We start from the raw sequence: 18,529 nt of genomic DNA, 5'->3' as shown, positions 1-18,529 counted from the left end.
AATCTATCTTCCACTAAGCCATTTTCATAGGTGAAACAGAGAAAATCTCTGTACAGATCCAAATTAACCAAAGAACACTTACAATTGATTTTGATGACAAGGAACACTAATACTCAATAGTAGACCTGTACTACAAAATATATTTTATTCTCTTTGCTACAATTGTAAATGTGGTTGCTTTCTTGATTTCTCTTTCTCATAGTTCATTATTAGTATATAGAAACACAATAGATTTTTATATATTCATTTTTTATCCTGCAACTTTAGTGAATTTGTTTTTTAGTTCTAACAGGTTTTGGTGAGTCTTTAGAATTTTCTATACATAATATGTCATCTTCATATAGTGACAGTTAATTTTTCCTTTCCAACTTGAATGATTTTATTTCTTTTTCTTGCCTAGTTGCTCTGGTTAGGAACTCCAATACCATGTTGAATAAAAGTGGTGAGAGTATGCATCCTTGTCTTATTACTGAAAAAAGGAAAAGTTTTCAGCTTTTCACCTTTGATGTTAGTTGGGGCTTGTCATATAAGGCCTTTATTATGTTGAGGCACAGTCCCTCCATACCCAAGAGAGTTTTTTTCATAAATCGATGTTGAATTTTGTCAAATGCTTTTTCTTCATCTATTAATATGACCGTATGATTTTTAGCCTCTATTTTGTTAATATGGTATATCACATTGATTGATTTGCAGATGTTGAAACATCTTTGCATTGCTAGAGTAACTCATACTTGATCATAATGTGTTATCCTCTTAATGTATCATTGACTTCAGCTTGCTAATATTTTGTTGAGGATATTTTCATCTAAGTTCATCAGGAATATTGGCCTGTAATTTTCTTTGCTTGTGGTGTCTTTGTCTGGTTTTGGTATCTAAGCATACTATTACAGGAAATCATCAAATCACAAATGAAGAGAGAGAGAAAGAGAAGAAGAAAGGACAGGGGAATTACAAAACAAACATCGAAAAAACAATTAACAAATGGCCATAAGTACATACCTATCAATAATTCCTTCAAATACAAATGGACTAAATTCTCTCATCAAATGACATAGAGTGGCTGAATGGATTAAAAAAACAAGACCCATCTAGATATTGCCTACAAGAGACTCACTTCAGATGTAAGGACACACACAGACTGAAAGTGAAGGAACTGAAAAAGATACTCCATGCAAATGGAAACCAAATAAAGCTGGGATATTTATAATTACATCAGACAAAATAGACTTTAAGACAAAGACTGTAATAAGAGACAAAGAAGGTCTTTACATAATGATAAAGGAGTCAGTACAACAAGATGATATAACGTTTGTAAATATGTATGCACCCAACGTAAGAACACCTAAATATATAAAGCAAGTATTAACATACCTAAAGGGAGAAATAGACAGCAGTACAATAATAGTAGGAGACTTTAATATCCCACTTACATCAATGGGTAAATCATCCAGACAAAATCAGTAAGGAAACATCAGCCTTAAATGACATGTTAGATCATTGACTTAATGGATATATATGGAATATTCCATCTCAAGTGCACATGGAACATTCTTTAGAGTAAATCATATATTAGGCCACAAAATAAGTCTTCATAAATTTAAGATTGAAATCATATCAAGGATCTTTTTTGACCACAGTGTTATGAAACTAGAAATCAATTACAAGAAAAACACTAGAAAATTGACAAATATGTGGAGATTAAGCCGCATGCTACTTAACAACCAATGGGTCAAAGAGTAAATCAAAAGGGATATCAGAAAATACCCTCTAGACTGGTGAAAATGAAAATACAACGTACCAAAGCTTATGGGATACAGCAAAAGCAATTCTAATAGGGAAGTCCATAGTGATATATGCTTACATCAAGAAACAAGAAAGATCTCAAATAAACAACTCTACTTTACACCTCAAGGAACTAGAAAAAGAACAAACTAAGCTCAAAGTTAGCAGAAGGAAGGAAATAACAAAGATCAGAGTGGAAATAAGTGAAAAAGAGATGAAAAAGAAAACAGAAAGATGAAAATAAGAGCTATTCTTTTGGAATGATAAAACTGGCAAACTTTTAGCTAGACTCATTAAGAAAAAAGAGTGGACCCAAATACATGAAGTCAGAAATGAAAGAGGATATCACAGAACTACAAAGGATGATAACATACTATGAACAATTACATGCCAACAAATAGGACAACTGAGAACAAATGGATAAACTTCTATAAACACAACCTACTAAGACTGAATCATCAAGACCTAGAAAATCTGAGTAGACCAATTACTGGTAAGGCAGTCACATCAGTAATCAAAAATCTTCCAATGAAACAAAAGTCTAGGAGCAGACATTTTCACTGATGAATTCTATCAAACAGTTAATGAAGAACTAATACCAATCCTTCTCAAACTCTTCCAAAAAACAGAAGAGATGGGAACACTTCCAAACTCATTTTTATGAGGCCAGCATTACCCCAATACCACATAAGACTCATCATGATCTCAGCTGCCCAAGCTGATAATTAGAGGACCTGGTTTCAAAGAATAATGCAAGAAGTATGTTAAGTAGAAACTGCAAGCATTTCACCAGTGTTTCTGGTATTGTTTTTTTTTTTTTGGTTCATAGACTGATGGCCACTTATGAAAGATGCCAGGAGTCTGAGGAAATCACCACTACCCAACTAGAAGAATTATCAGTGCATGCGATTAACCAGGATCAAATTGAAGCTTTAGCAAAGGAGGAACCAAGAGACAGCACTTCAGTATAATCTTGTATTAAACCCAGACATCTTTGGGACATTGGGCCTTTTAAAAGTCTCTTGGATAGTTTTAAATAGAAATAAATTCTGGCTTTAAAGAAAAGTACCCCTGAACTGTATCCCCACTTGGCTCCAGCCAGCACTCTATGCAGCTCACTCCTGCTTGTCTCCACATCTTTGTTTGCTATTCCTAAAGGGCGCATTTGTCTTCCCCTATCCAACTACTAGTATTTCTCCTGAGCTAGGCCACAGTGGTACAGGAAGAAAAACCAGTAACCCTGTGTGGCTTTGGGCAAGCCAGTGAACCTATCTGTAACTCAGTTTTTCCAATTATAAAATGGGGCAAGTTATCCTGCTCTGCTCTCCCACCAGACTGCAGAGAGGTTCCAAGAAGGAACAGTGTGACTTTCTAGCAAGGAGGCAGGTGCTGGGAGGCAGTGTCCTGCTCACCCTCCCACCATTGCAGTCCTCTCTGCCCCCCTTCTTCTGAGCCCCCACAGTTCTCACCTGTACTACCAACTTTGTTCTTCATTAAACAAGGTCCCCATTAAACATTTTATTTATATTTATATATATATATATATATATATATATATATATATATACACACATATATATATTTTTAATTGGGGTATAGTTGCTTTACAATGTTGTGTTAGTTTCTGTTGTATGACAAAGTGAATCAGCTATATGTATAATATATCCCCTCCCTCTTGGACCTCCCTCCCACCCCACCGCCATCCCACCCATCTAGGTCATCACAGAGCACCGAGCTGAGCTCCCTGCGCTATACAGCAGGTTCCCACCCGCTATCCATTTTACAAAAATTTACAATATCTTTACACTGACAATGAAATATCAGAAAGGGAATGTAATCAAACAATCCCTTTTAAAGTCACATAAAAAAAAAGAAAATACTTAGGAATAAACCTCATCAAGGAGGTGAAAGACTTATATGCTTAGAACTACAAAATAAAGGAAATTAAAGATGATTCAAAGCAATGGAAAGATATTCCGTGCTCCTGGATTGGAAGAATTAATATTGTTAAAAGGGCAATACTACCCAAAGCAATCTACAGATTTAATGTGATCCTAATCAAATTACCCATGACATTTTTCACAGAACTAGAACAAATAATCCTAAAATTTATATGGAACCATAAAAGACCCAGAATTGCCAAAGCAATCCTGAGGAAAGAGAACAAAGCAGGAGGCATAACCCTCCCAGGCTTCAGACAATACTACAAAGCTACAGTAATCAAAACACTATGGTATTGGCACAAAAACAGATATACAGATCAATGGAACAGAATAAAGAGCCCAGAAAAAACCCTCACACCTATGGTCAATTAATCCATGACAAAGGAGGCAAGAATATAAAATGGGAAAAAGACAATCTCTTCAGCAAGTGGTGCTGGGAAAGTTGGACAGCTGCATGTAAATCAGTGAAGTTAGAACACACCATCACACCATGCACAAAAATAAACTCAAAATGGCTTAAAGACTTAAACATAAGATGTGACACTATAAAACTCCTAGAAGACATCATAGGCAAAACATTCTCTTACGTAAATTGTACCAATGTTTTCTTAGGTCAGTCTCCCAAGGTAAGAGAAATAAGAACAAAAATAAACAAATGGGACCTAATCAAACTTACAAGCTTTTGCACAGAAAGGAAACCATAAACAAAATGAAGAGACAACCTATGGAATGGGAGAAAATATTTGCAAATGATATGACTGAAAAGGGCTTAATTTCCAAAATATACAAACAGCTCATACAACTCAACCACAAAAAAACAAACAACCCAATCGAAAAATGGGCAGAAGACCTAAGTAGACATTTCTCCAAAGAAGACATACAGATGGCCAATAGGCACATGAAAAGATGCTCACATTGCTAATTATTAGAGAAATGCAAATCAAAACTACAGTGAGATACCACCTCATACTAGTCAGAATGGCCATCATTAAAAAGTCTACAAATAACCAAATGCTGGAGAGGGTGTGGAGAAAAAGGAACCCTCCTACGCTGTTGGTGGGAATGTAAATGGTACAGCCACTATGGAGAACAGTATGGAGTTTCCTTAAAAACACTAAATATAGAGTTACCATATGACCTAGCAGTCCCACTCCTGGGCATATATCTGGAGAAAATTCTAACTCAAAAATATACATGCACCCCCCAGTGTTCATAGAAGCACTATTTACAATTGCCAAACAACCTAAATGTCCATCTACAAATGAATGGATAAAGAAGATGTGGTATATATAGTTATACAATGGAATATTAGCCAAAAATAATGAAATAATGCCATTTGCAGCGACATGGATGGACCTAGAGATTATCATACTGAGTGAAGTCAGAAAAAGAAAGACAAATACCATATATCACTTGTATGTGGAATCTAAAATACGATACAAATCAACATATCTATGAAACAAAAACAGACTAGTGTTTGCCAAGGGGAAGGGGGGAATAAGGGAGGGAAGAAATGGGAGCTTGGGATTAGTAGAGGCAAACTATTATATATAGGATGGATAAAAAACAAGGTCCTACTGTATAGGACAGGGAACTATATTCAATATTCTGTGACAAACTATGATGGAAAAGAATATGGAAAAGAATATATATATAAACTGAGTCACTTTGCGTTACAGAAGAGATTAACACAACATTGTCAATCAACTATACCTCAACAAAATTAAAAAATTTTATATACCTATATACATATATGTGTGTATATTATATATATATAAAGCCTCCCTCACCGTCTTCCCAGAGCACTGAGCAGGAGCTCTGGGAAAGGCCACATTGGGATCCAAGGGACTTTGGCTATTTCTCTCTCACCTCCCTAAATTGTAAGGCCTTTCTACTGCAACCCTAAACCAAACAAGTCATTTACATATGGCATAAGACCAGATTTTTTTTGGTCTTTAACAAAAGTCTTTATTTGAAGGCATAACAGTAAAATCTACAAGAAATTTCTAATAGGATGTGTTTATATTTTATCCTAAATCAGACACGTTTGAATACCCCCCTACCATATGATCCAACAATTCCACTTCTGGGTATTTATCCAAAGGAAATGAAAACACTAACCTGAAAAGATAGCTGCAGCCCCATGTTCATCACAGCATTATTTACAATAGCCAAGACATGGAAGCAATTGCCCATTGATAGATGGGTGGATTAAGAAAATGTAATTTTATATATATATAAAATTATATATATAATTATGGATATATATAATTATATATTATATAACCATAATTACATATATAATTTACATATAATTTTATAATATATATATAAAATTATATATATAAAATTATAAATACACAAACACACTCAATGGAATTTGATTTAGCCATAAAAAGAAAAGGAAATCTTGCCATTTGTGACAACATGAATGGACCTTGAGGGCATTATGCTAAGTGAAATAACTCAGAGAAAGACAAATACTGTTTGATCTCAATTCACGCAGATGAATTTTTTTGGGGGGAAAAAAAAAAACCATGAAAACAAACTCATGGATATAGAGAACATATTGGTGGCTGGGCGGGTGAGTGAAATGGGTGAAGATCACCAAAAGGGACAAACTTCCAGTTATAAATTAGTCATGAGGATGTCATGTACAGCATGGTGATGACAGTTACCAACACTGTGTTGTATTGATATATTTGAAAGTTGCTAAGAGAGTAGATCTTAAAAGTTCTCATCAGAAGAAAAAAAAGTTTATAGCAATGTGTGATGATGGATGTTAACTAGACTTATTGTGGTGATCATTTAGCATTATATACAAATATTGAATCATTAGATTGTACACCTGAAATAATATAATGTTATATGTCGATTATATCTCAATTAAAAAAAAGTAAATTCTCACAAAACTTTTTAACTATGAGTACCTAAATGCCTCTTGACCTGTAATGATTAAAATATTTACTATCTGGCCCATCATGCTTAAAAGCATGAATCTGAAAATATCACTCACTTATTTAAAATTGTTAAATGAATTGCCAGTTATCCAGTCATTTCAGAGTGCATGACTTGGGAGTAGAGGTTGTAGGGTAAAGGAGGGGAAGTAGGAGAAGGTTGCATGCAGGTAGGACGTTTTTATGTCCAACTCGATACTCATTGTAACATTTAGTGGGAAAATATTATTTAGGCAATAGACAATAACTATTATTCTCTTTTTCAGCAACAATTCACATGGAAAGTACTGTTATAAGCAATTCTACTTATTTTTCCACAATTTCAGATGATAACTTTCATAGCAATACTAATATTCCCATATATTAGAGGTAACTTTACTTGAATAAGTTACACTAAATCTACTATTTTCTATGTCTAACTAGTTTTCATTTAACCATAATTGGGTATTATCAATGACATCACTCATTCTCCGTTTCTTGAGTGTTAGCTGTAGAAAGTACCTGGCATTTCTCATTCATTTGTTACACAAATACTTATTGAGCCTTATTTTATGCCATGCGCCACCACAGCTACCTAGAACAATGTGGTAAGACACAAAGGGTGCCTGCCATCATGGGTCTTGCATTCTTCCTCAGTATATATAATAAAAATGGTTATCAAAGTTTTTAAAAAACACAACAAAACTTTGTCCAGGGGTTTCTATTATCTGTGGTTAATTGACACCAAAATAGGACCACAAAGGTAAATCTAATTAAAACAGGGGCCAAAAATGCACCATAAATAGGGGGAAAGTATTCAAGTATTTAATTTAAAAAATAAAGAATTATGGATCTATATTTTCATTTCATTAGAATTTGCTTATAATTTAAATGTCCCCCCAAACCTTAAAAAATAAATCAAGGGTTGATTTTAGTGGGTCTTAATTTTTCTAACAACATTGTGTGTTGGCATGAAATCTATTTTATTACTTATTCAGCTTTTCAGAGTGAACATTAAGAAGCTCTGCATCATTTGGGTTAAAAGTAAGTACAGTTGACCCTTGAACAATGTGGGTTTGAACTATGTGGATCCTCTTACACAGATTTTTTTTTTCAATAGCAAATACTACAGTCCTACACTATTTGCAGTTGACTGCAAATAGTGGTTCCATCCACACAGGTGGAGGAACCAGAGATACAGAGGGCAGACTCAAGGTTACACAGAGATTTTCAACCATGGCAGAGGGTGGACGCCTCTAACCCTCACGTGTTCAAGGGTCAGCTGTACTTATATAAAATTGGCCTGTCAATTTTCCTGAATATGTGCCTTAATACTAGATATTCAAATCATTTTCTCTTGAAGCATCTAGTGGGTCATTTTCCTTGCTCGTTTTCTTATTAACTGGTCTTGCTCTTCCAGAACCATACTTTTCAGTGGCCTTGTCTATGATTTGATCAGGTCTGCAAGAATACTTTTCTCGACTTCTTTAAATTCAGCATCTTCATAAAATTTGAAACTTTGCTTTATAGTTGACATGCATTTTAATTACATTATATTGTTTGAGTTAAGCCAAACCAGTCAAGTATGACATTGACTCAATGAGGCAGAAATGAAAACTAGTGACAAACAGGGAAGGATTGTTTGAGCAGTCACTAGTTAAATAATTTATTCATTTGTGAATATTTTAATTTTTTTTTTGCTTCACTATCCAACCTCATAACTTTGATGATCTGAATAATCAACATTCAGCGAAAAGAATTTCTTGTACTTTTGATTTATATTCTCAATCCTGATCCTGTAGATCTAAAAGAAACCAAGGTAATGAAGTTAACTTTCTTCCAGAACAAAAAGTAGCAGAGCTGTGAATGGCTTCTCAGTTACTGAGCTATCTAGAGTTTGCCTATGTTAATAAAAATCTGAAAGAAAGTGAAAGCCATGTCTCAGTTTGGAGGTGTAGACCTTTGAGCCAGAGGTGGAGAATAATCCATAAACTGCAATATTAGAATAAAATCACAACCTCTCTCACCCCAAAAAGAACCGGAGCCCTCACCCCAACCTTTCTCAATTCCAGTTCAAGATGCCAGTCAGCAACTTGGCAGGACAGCAAAACCATCACAAAATGTTACACCTTCTTATTAAATAATGACAATCATACACCTTCTTATTAAATAATGACAATCAGCCAACCAGACACTAGGTATCTACATAAATGAGAGGAAAATTCTTTCAATTTTCTTTCATAAAGATTTGTACTAGGTAGAGAACAGATTTGTGGTTGCCAATGGGGGAGGGAGGTGGGGGAGGGAGGTGGGGGAGGGATGGATTGGAAGTTTGAGATTAGCAGATGCAAACTATTATATATAGAATAGATAAACGACAAGGTCCTATTGTATAGAACAGAGAACTGTATTCAATATCCTGTGATAAACCATAATGGAAGAGAATATGAAAAAGAATATATATATATATACATATATATATATATATATATGAATCACTTTGCTGTACAGCAGAAGTTAACACAACATTGTAGATCACCTATACTTCAAATAAATAAATATATAGATAAATGAGATTTGTACTAGGATTCTTGAATGTAAAGGAAAGAAGTAAAATTTAAAGTTGGTTCATTCAGAGACCCAGACTCCTATTATGTCATGATGGTTTCTTAATCCACTCAGAATTTCCCACTCAGAATTTCCCAAACAGTTGCTGTTAATGATTTGCTTGTTTGGTATTCCTATTTGCAAGTGTAACATCCCTGCGTCTCTCCCTTTCGGCTTGTTATATCTGTGTCATGATTTTGTGAACAGGAGAACAAATGGCAGCCAACTCCTGCTAGAAAATCAAAGCTTTGAAAAGGCCATGGCAGAAGTGGAGATAAGTTTCTCTCAGATGTCAGAGTTCTTGAGTCCTACTCCTGTCTCTGTCCTAATTAAATTCCAAGTGAAGTGAAGCTACTTCCCTCTTATGGGACATCTGCCTCCTAGCTGACAGAAGTCCTTCTCTCCCTTTGGGAGAGAGGGTGGAAGGGGATGGATCTTGACCTGTCTCCATTATGCCTCAAGAAGAACTAGAAGGATAAAATAACAACCCTCATTTTAGTTCATGAAATGAATACTACTATCTGAAAAATTATAACATGTTTAGGAAAAAATCTGTTAAAATACTTTCAAGTTATAGAATCACTACAGTTTTGGAGCATGCCTTTAGTTATGTGCTTAGTAATATTTTTTCAAGGATTTTAAATTTATTACTGCAAATTTAATAATTATAGCAATTGTTTAACAAAAGGTAAGAACTATAAAAATGAATGCTTAGGTCTATAAAAAATACCTAATGTAATAATCTAAGAGTAATCATATAAAGAATCTTAACACAAATGCTTGAAGAGTTTTAAATCACTTAATAAATTATTTTTCAGTAAAAATTTACAAAAATGTCATCAAAAAGCAGACCTATATGATTTAGTTAAATATATGTGAGGAAAAAAGTGTTGACACATGAGTGTTTTGTGCAAATAAATATTGCTAAATAGGTATTTAACAATACCTAAAGCAGTATTCCAAGTCTAGTTTCTTTGTGGTATTGTTTGGGCTAATCATATACTTACAATACACTTTGAAAGCAAACTTCAGTCTAATATATTCACATTTTTAAATACTAGTCAACCTGGTGGAAAAAGCAGTGGCCTGAAATGAAAAAAAATATGCAATTCACGTCCCTATTGTGCCACTTAAAAGTTATTGACCTCTAAATGTGTCATTGAACTCCCGCAGTCCTCAGTTTCCTCTGTTCTAAATTGAAAAGTTTGTAATCTAGGGTCATTAGCCTCACCATGTAGGCTCTTTTCATTTCTGAGTTGGTGGGGTCCAAATTATTTGTTATCAAGTGCAGCAAATAAAAAATGTGATTCCCATCATTTTCTACTACTCCAGAGAAGCTTCTACTTGTGGAAGGTGGACTTAACATTGAATTTTCCAAAATGCACATGTTAAGAGAATTTCTTCACTGTCTTTCTACAATCCAAAGTGACCGCCAGAGGCTGGACCAGGAGTCTAAGAAAATCCAGCCACTCTTTTCCCATCGTGTTGCTCTTCCGTCTTTCTGAGAGTAGATGTATTTGATTAAGGGTATCAGTAGCTTCTCATGACAGAATAGGTGAATTAAATCAACACTAATTTATTTAGTGCTCATGTTCAAGATACTAGAAGAAAAATTGTCCATGTCTAATTTGTGCTGATTTTTTCTAGGACCCACTGATCTCAGCATGAAGAGGCAGTTGGCGACCAGCTCAGGATCCTCCAGCAGTTCGAGCTCCAGACCCCAGCTGAGTCCAACTGAAATCAATGCAGTGAGACAGCTGGTTGCAGGATATCGGGAATCCGCTGCATTTTTATTGCGTTCCGCAGATGAACTGGAAAATCTTATTTTACAACAGAACTGAGTCCAGCGACGATCCTCTTCACTGAGGTTTAAATTTGCAGTTTCTGCTAATGACGTTTTGATTTCCCAGCAGAGATGCGTCTGGTCTTACTGCACAGTCTTAAGAGAAATATTTCCATTATGCCACATTGTCCTTGATCCATAAAGTGATGTGTTTAGGTGCTTCAAAGGAACTCTGGCCTCTGAAGTACTTGAGATACTTTAATGTGTCCAGCCTACTGTTTTTTGTTTCAGTGTGCCAGCATAAATACCTGGGGCAAAAAAAAAGGCTGTCTATTCCTAATTCAAGGATAAAACAGAAGAAGCTTGTGGTATAAAAAGTAGTTCAAGATCCAACTGAAATATTAGTGGAATTTGCTACTGACTTACTGGACTGAAAGCTGCAGTATCTGGCAAAAAAAAAAAAAAAAAAAAAAAAAAGCCAAAATTTCTCATTGCTACAGGATATAACAATGAAAAGGATCTTGTATTTTAAAAAAATATGTAATTTTTATAAAAAGAAAACTTGTTTTTCATTCAGAATTGTCATTTTTACTTTGGTAACTTTTTCATAGGTCCTAAAAAGAAAACTGTTTTGAGAAACTACTGTAAGTACCTTTTCCACCTCCCTTTGCCTTCTCCTCTTTCCAAATTCTTTCTACAAAAATAACACTTGATGCTGGGGGAAAAAAAAATACCCTTGCCTACGTTCTTTAAATCGTCGCATCAGGAACTACTTCCAAGAGAAGCCTGCGTTTCTGCACTCATGCTGGTCTCAAGCATTCCACTCACCATTGCAGCTTTACCATAGCGGTTTCATCACAGAATTTTTTAATATTGAAAAAGACATATCATTGAAAAAAAAAAAATGACACCTTGGTTTCCTACAGCTGCTCTCCCCAGATTGCCGCTGCTGTCTTATGGGCATCCCTCTAGCAGCCATTGGATGTCGATGACTGAATGTTAAAGAGGTTGCAAGTGACAATCTGAAAATTTGCACTCTTGTGTGTAGTTTTCTTTTCTCTCTTTCAGAAATAGTTCCCAAAAAGACCATTACCTCTCCTGATATGATTTGTATAATTTACAGTTGTAGGTAAAAATGATGTAAAGAACTCTCAGTGGATGCAGCTGCAATCTACAACGAACTGTCCCCGCCTCTTCCCCATATTTTGCCCTTCTTCCTTATTTTATAGTGTTGAATACACATGAATGGTGTTTTCTTTGTGCACTGAGGCAAGCCTATTTTTTAAATATTTAGGGAGGAGTACATCAGTTTACGCTTCTTGTACAATTTTTTTCTGTTGTTTGGCTTCGGTTGGATTACAGGTTCTTTGTGCATTCCTGAATTTGCCTTATTTCATGTAAAATTTATGTCATTTGGTTTTTGATACTAAGTTGAAGACATCAGTGATATTTCTTAACTACTTGTTACATATAGTTTTTCAAGTAATGACTGTGATTGTGACCAAGTAATGTGCACTTTTTCTTGTAACTGTGGACATTGCTATGCTCTTTTCTTCTAGTGTTTCTAGAATTACTGTTCCTTACAGTTACGTAAACAAAAAACAAAAAAACAAAAAAGAACTTTTGTGAGACTGTTGGTGAATATAATGTGAAAATCTTATTGAAATATGAGTATTTTGGAAATACATAGATGCACAAACATCTTTTAAGGTGTGGATTTAGAGTTTGCTTATTTAAATGAAAATTCAAAAACTGAGGGCTGGTATAATTTTCTCTGTTTTGTTGGGTTTAATAAACAGATTTCTGTGTTAAAACACTGATTGTGAAACCTTATAAACTTTCTGAATGATATGAAATGTTATTTTATACCTACACATTTAGCACAAAATTGACAGTTCAAACATATTTCAAGAACATCCCAAGGTCCCCCAGAGCCTCCACATTCAGTCTAATAAATAATTTATTCCAAGAAGGGGTAAAGCAGATTAGCAAACCATGGGTATTTCATCTGATTGTTTAACTCTGATTTAAGAATTTATCTTTTATTCCCCATTTTTCATGAGTAATCTGGCTCTTTTAGTCACTCCTAATTTAACATTTTGGGAGAAACATACCTGTTTTAAGTGCCTGTTTATGCTTTGGGTTTTGTTGTAAGAGTATTTGAGGCTTTGGCATGGTTACTATTTCACAAAGTAACACCCCGGCTTGAGTTCAGCCTATACATAAAAAATCCTTAATAGCAATAATAAAGCAAATGGATTAGAGAAAGGGAGTTCCAGCAAGGTGCTCTTGTTTTCATTTCATTTTCATCTTCACTTATAACTCCCACATCCAACCACCAAGGACTAAATTCCCCCCACATCTTCTGCTTTTTGCACATTTATCTAAAAGAATGAGGGTACCAGGATTCCCATCGTTTCCCTGGGAGAGCTCAGAGGCCAAAACGAAGTACCATTTTGTTTTCCTTTTCCTTTGTAACTTGTACCTGAAAACACTCTGGTCCTTTTTAACCCTCTGTCACAAGAGAATAGAGATCACATCCCCTTTATAAAGCATTCTGGAGAAATTGGGTGCAGGTTCATATTCTCATTCAAATGAGGTGATAGAAAACTCTCATAAACACGGAGATCAAATAGAATTTTCTGTCACTTCTGACAGCTTTTCATACAGCAGCCGTTTCTTGTCACATATGTATTACTTTATCACACTTAATAAGAAAACATTCCTTGAAGTAACCACAGAGAATGCAAACACAAGCAGTTACTGAATTTTCTTAAATTGTGTAAAGTAACAGCACTTGGTAAAAAGGGCATTCCAGGAACGATAGCCACCGTTTACTGATTATTTTAGGAGATAGGGATAGTCACTTTACATTTTACAAGAAGGCTCAAGAAAATGAGGTAACTTGCCACCAAGAGCACCGAGCTAGTGAGAACTTGAAGCCATTATTTGACCCAGGTAGGCCTGGCACTGGAGCACCCCCTATTGGTCGCTACAATCTGTTGCCTCCCAGGTACTAAATCCTTAACATTCTGCACTGACTTGGAACCAGGCCTGTTTATGCTAAAGTTTAGCAGTTTTATTTGTGTAGTTAAATAATAGTTATGACATCAAATAAAGGATCTGACTAAACACTGACAGTTTTATCCCACTTATAGAAGTTTAATTTCCTTTAAGTTATGTTCTCTACAAATATAAAGAGCTACAATAAAACCCACCACTAATGAAAATCAAATACATAAAGCAGGAAGAAAAGGCAGTGACTTTTTTTTTTTTTTTTTTAAAAACAATGATGGGTGCCAGTAGTGAATCCGGTAAGGAAAGAGAAAAGGGATTATCCAGCTGAACCCATAAATGTAAGTTTGTTCACCTGAGATTTCAGTCTTAGGCAGGTGCTATTTGCAGGTGCTATTTGGTTATTTTGATTAATCCTGGTACCATTAACACAAATACCATTCAAAGACTTATCTTTCTATGTCAACAATATTTTCTAATTTCGTACAGCCCAGGTTTCAAAAGTTTAGTTTGTAAAGAAAAAGTTCCAAAAATAAAGCAGGTAGACAATACATTAACATACTGTTTATCTTTTAAATCATGTTCGAGATGCAGAAATTTGGTAAAGATTGAGCACAAGCTAACCTACAGGAGTTTGCCATTTAAATATAATTAAAATCTCCTTTCTTAAAAATATTTTGAAAGGAGAGAAAAATGCCACTAGTAGATTAACCTATCTCCAGTTTTAAGGTCAATCATTTTCAACATTTAGTTTTGTTTTCAGATTGCAAAAGAAACTTGAGAAATACAGGAAAAGAAGGAAAAATAATCCCAGCATCCATAGAGAACCATGAATAACATTTTATAGTATATCTTTCAGAGCTTATCTAAACAGGTATATAAACATTCTTCTGTTTGATTTTACTGTATATGGTGTTTCTCCATCTGCTTTTCTGTCCTAACAATATACCATGAATACTTCCCACATCATTAGGTATTCTTCTTAAAGTATTATTTCTGATGACTATAGTATTATATTGTATGAATGTACTTGTATTAATTTTCTATTGCAGCTGTAACAAATTACCACAAACACTATAAATTTATTTCAGTCTGCTAAGTTGGAAGTCTCACTGGGCTAAAATCTAGGTGTCAGCAGGAATATGTTCCTCTCTGGTGGCTCAAGGGGAGAATCCATTTCCTGGCCTGCTCTAGCTTGAAAGCTGCCTGCATTCCTTGACTTGGGGTCCCTTCCTCCATCATCCAAGCCAGAGCTTAGCATCTTCAAATCTCTCTGTGACTCTGACCTCCTTTCCTGCCCCCTCTTCCACCTTTAAGGACCCTTGTAAGTACACTGGACCCATATGGATAAAATAGGACAACCTCTTTTAAAGTCAGATGATTAGCAAACAATTTCATCTATAAATTTAATTCCTTAATTTGACATATAACAAAACATATTGACAGGTTCTGACGATTAAGATGTGGACATCTCTCTCTGGGGGGCATTAGTCTGCCTACTCTAGTTATCTTAATTTCTCTTTTTTTTTTTTTTTTTTTTTCTTTTAAATGCCTCTCTGTACCCAACTGTATTTCATCCATTCACCTGTAGTAAAGATCCTAAGTCAGCAGCACAAATATTTTACAAGTAATTGTCAGCTGCTGTATCTGTACTTTTTCTTCTCATAAAGGGTATAGTTTTTTGGAAATTATTTTAATGACATTTTTCTCTAATGTCTCACATTCAAATCAAATGTAATAAACAAATACATATGGTAAATGTGCAGCCAAATCTTTCAAGGGAAGTGAAACAAAAATACCTCTGAACTCTTTCCTTACTTTGATTTCTTAGAAAGTGCTTCTGCCCAAGAAATTCTCTGAGATATGTTTAAGGCCATCTCATTAGACCAGAATAGGTACACGAGGATCCAAAGCTTAATCAAATTCTGTAAGCAATGCAACCACATTCATAAAACTTCTAGTGGTAATTACCAGTGGTGTTTTATTTACTCTGAACAAATAAAAGATATATTAATATTAGATGTTATTAGATGGCATGTCTTTTAAAAGGAAGGGTTTGGCAATAACATACCTATTGAATTTAGGATAATCAAATGAGTTTAAAAATTAAACCTCTTTACCTCCATTTCTTTGTGAGAAAACCATTTTATTGACATATTAAAACTTTTATTTCCCCTCATCTACTGTGCTTTTTTTTCCCTTTTCAATTGCTATCCACTGAAAGAAGATCAAAGATAATTCAAGACCATTTTTAATGCTGTGAGAGAAAAAAAAAAACAAACAGTAAAGCATAGACCACAGAGAGCAAATACTATTACTCAAAGTGTGGAATTGGCACCAGTTTTTTTTACCTCTAAAGTGTTGACTTCTCATATTCTTTGTTTATTGGGGAATGGATTAGCCCAGGCCCCCCATGAGAAATGCCTCTACTCATGTAAAGCACTCCACTGCAGTGATGGAACAAGTGGCCAGAGAGTCCACAATAGATTATTTAATCTTAGTTCCTTTGCTGGTGGAAGGACTCCAAGGTCTGCCTTGAACTGAACCCATAGAGTAGTAAGCCTCTTCACTCGTTTTATTTTCCATTCATTGAATAGCGTATTCTTTGACCTACTATGTGCGGGGCATCAGGCTCTGATACAGAAAAACTATTCCTGCTTCAAGGGGTCACATCTAGTGGAGGAGAGAGACAGAGGTACAGATGGTTATAATACAAAAGGATAAAGAGAAACAGTGTAACATGTAATGATAGAAATATGCCAAACAGGTCAATGGAGGGCACAGACCTCTATAGGAGTGGGGGAGGGTAGGTGCAGGGAGCTAGTTGGTCACAGAGATGGAGCTGTGGGGAATACTTGGCAAAAGTGTTGAGTTTGTTTAGGGAGCGTGGAAGAATGAAAGATGCGTGAGTTAAAGGCATTTTGCAACTACAAAGGACGTCACAAGTTGAGGATGGAGGAGGCATGGAATAGCGTGGTGGGCAGTCACTTGAGCAGTTTAGTGTTGCCGGAAGGCAGAGTTTGAGATGAAAAGAAATTGACTCCTGAAGAGGAATAAAGGAGCCAGATCATGCAGGGCCAGACCTCCCACGCAAAGGAGCCTGGCTGTGTCCTGCCGAGGATGGAGAGACCCTTGCAGGTTCGCGCAGTGGTAAGTGTGCGTTGGCACCTCTGTTGACTATATGCTGGAACTTCAGCGGAAGAAGATGCCGTAATGCTAGATCACAGGACCTCCCTCCATCCCCAAAAGTAAATTAAATAAAACTACTAGTGAAAAACAAAAAGTATTACATAAGTAGCATATGAACAATGAAGGAATGGGCTTTGTCCTATAGCCACTGAAAGGTGGGAGCCATGAAGATTCAGTAAATGTCACAAATTAATATGACTTCGTCCTTAGGAAACAGATCTGAGGAAAGAGACTGAGTGGAAAGGAATGTTGAAAACCCTACTATTAAAGTTCTAGTTGGAAGAAAGGAGAATGAGGGGTGAGTGGACCAGCTTGTGGAAAAGTATGTACACAACCCTTCAGGAACGCAAGACCCTTGTTCCCCTCCCGACGAGTTTCCAGAAGTAGAAACACCATCAGGACTTGCCATTTCATGTGTTCTTTGGTGGAAAAGACAAGCTGAAGAGTAAAGAGGAATACGGTGATACAAGGGTATGCTTTCTACAAAAAGAAATGGAGATTCAGTCGGCATTTCCCTTGCCCCCTTCCTGTCCTGTCTTTTTTCTCCTCTCCTTTACCTCCTCCTCACCCCTGACTAATAAGTCAGTGGCCAAAACTTAGGAGGTCCACTTGTCTTATTTGATTTTCTCTTCTGAGAGGGAAACAGGCAAAGGTGCTGGAGGAAAGGGAAGGCATTAGGAGAAATGAGTTATTGGGCCTCATTGCCTCTGTCAAAAGTGAAGTTCCAGAGTGTCCACCGCAAAACTGGGGAATTTAGGAATCTTAAATTTCCTGTCCCCCAGTATGGATAGCACACAGTCCTGCCTAAGTGGAGTGAGTTATGAAACTGGACTACAAATGACATTGCAGAAGACAATGATCACAGACTGGCCGTCCCAATCTCAACAGCTAGCATCACCTCCCAGAACCCTGCTCTCCAAACTTTCAGCAAAACCAAAGCAGATAGAATTCAAAATACCCTACCCTCAGGCTGCAGGTCAAAGAGAAGAAGTGTGAGTTTAGATAGAAAAAGAAAAAGGGGGAAAGAGATGTCAGGGAGAATCTAATCACACTGTATTTGGAGAAACAGTAAGTATAACAATGAACATAGCCCATAAATATGAATAAAATGTAAACAAACAGTATGGCACCTGTATATCCAACCAAGAGCAAATAATGGAAGTGAGGCAGGCAGACATGGAAGAAGAGTTACTACAAGTTATTTTTAAAATACATTTGAGAGAGACCTTCAAGATGGCAGAGGAGTAAGATGTGGAGATCACCTTCCTCCCCAC

At 35.8% G+C, this 18,529-nt stretch overlaps 1 protein-coding gene across 8 annotated transcripts in view; it reads left to right on the top strand.

The window, feature by feature from the left end:
• Positions 1 to 11,109, top strand: part of NOL4 (nucleolar protein 4) — a 417,003-nt gene extending 405,894 nt beyond the window's left edge. For all 8 annotated transcript variants that reach the window (XM_068562976.1, XM_068562975.1, XM_068562972.1 and 5 more), the window contains one exon: positions 10,916 to 11,109. In XM_068562976.1, coding sequence (XP_068419077.1) covers positions 10,916 to 11,109 — 194 coding nt within the window. The remainder of the gene's footprint in view (positions 1 to 10,915) is intronic.
• Positions 11,110 to 18,529: the final 7,420 nt, after the last annotated feature.

This window comes from Eschrichtius robustus, chromosome 14, assembly GCF_028021215.1.
Source record: "Eschrichtius robustus isolate mEscRob2 chromosome 14, mEscRob2.pri, whole genome shotgun sequence".
NCBI lineage: Eukaryota > Metazoa > Chordata > Mammalia > Artiodactyla > Eschrichtiidae > Eschrichtius > Eschrichtius robustus.
Note: the sequence above shows the minus strand (reverse complement) of the source record. Positions and strands in the feature narration are given on the sequence as shown.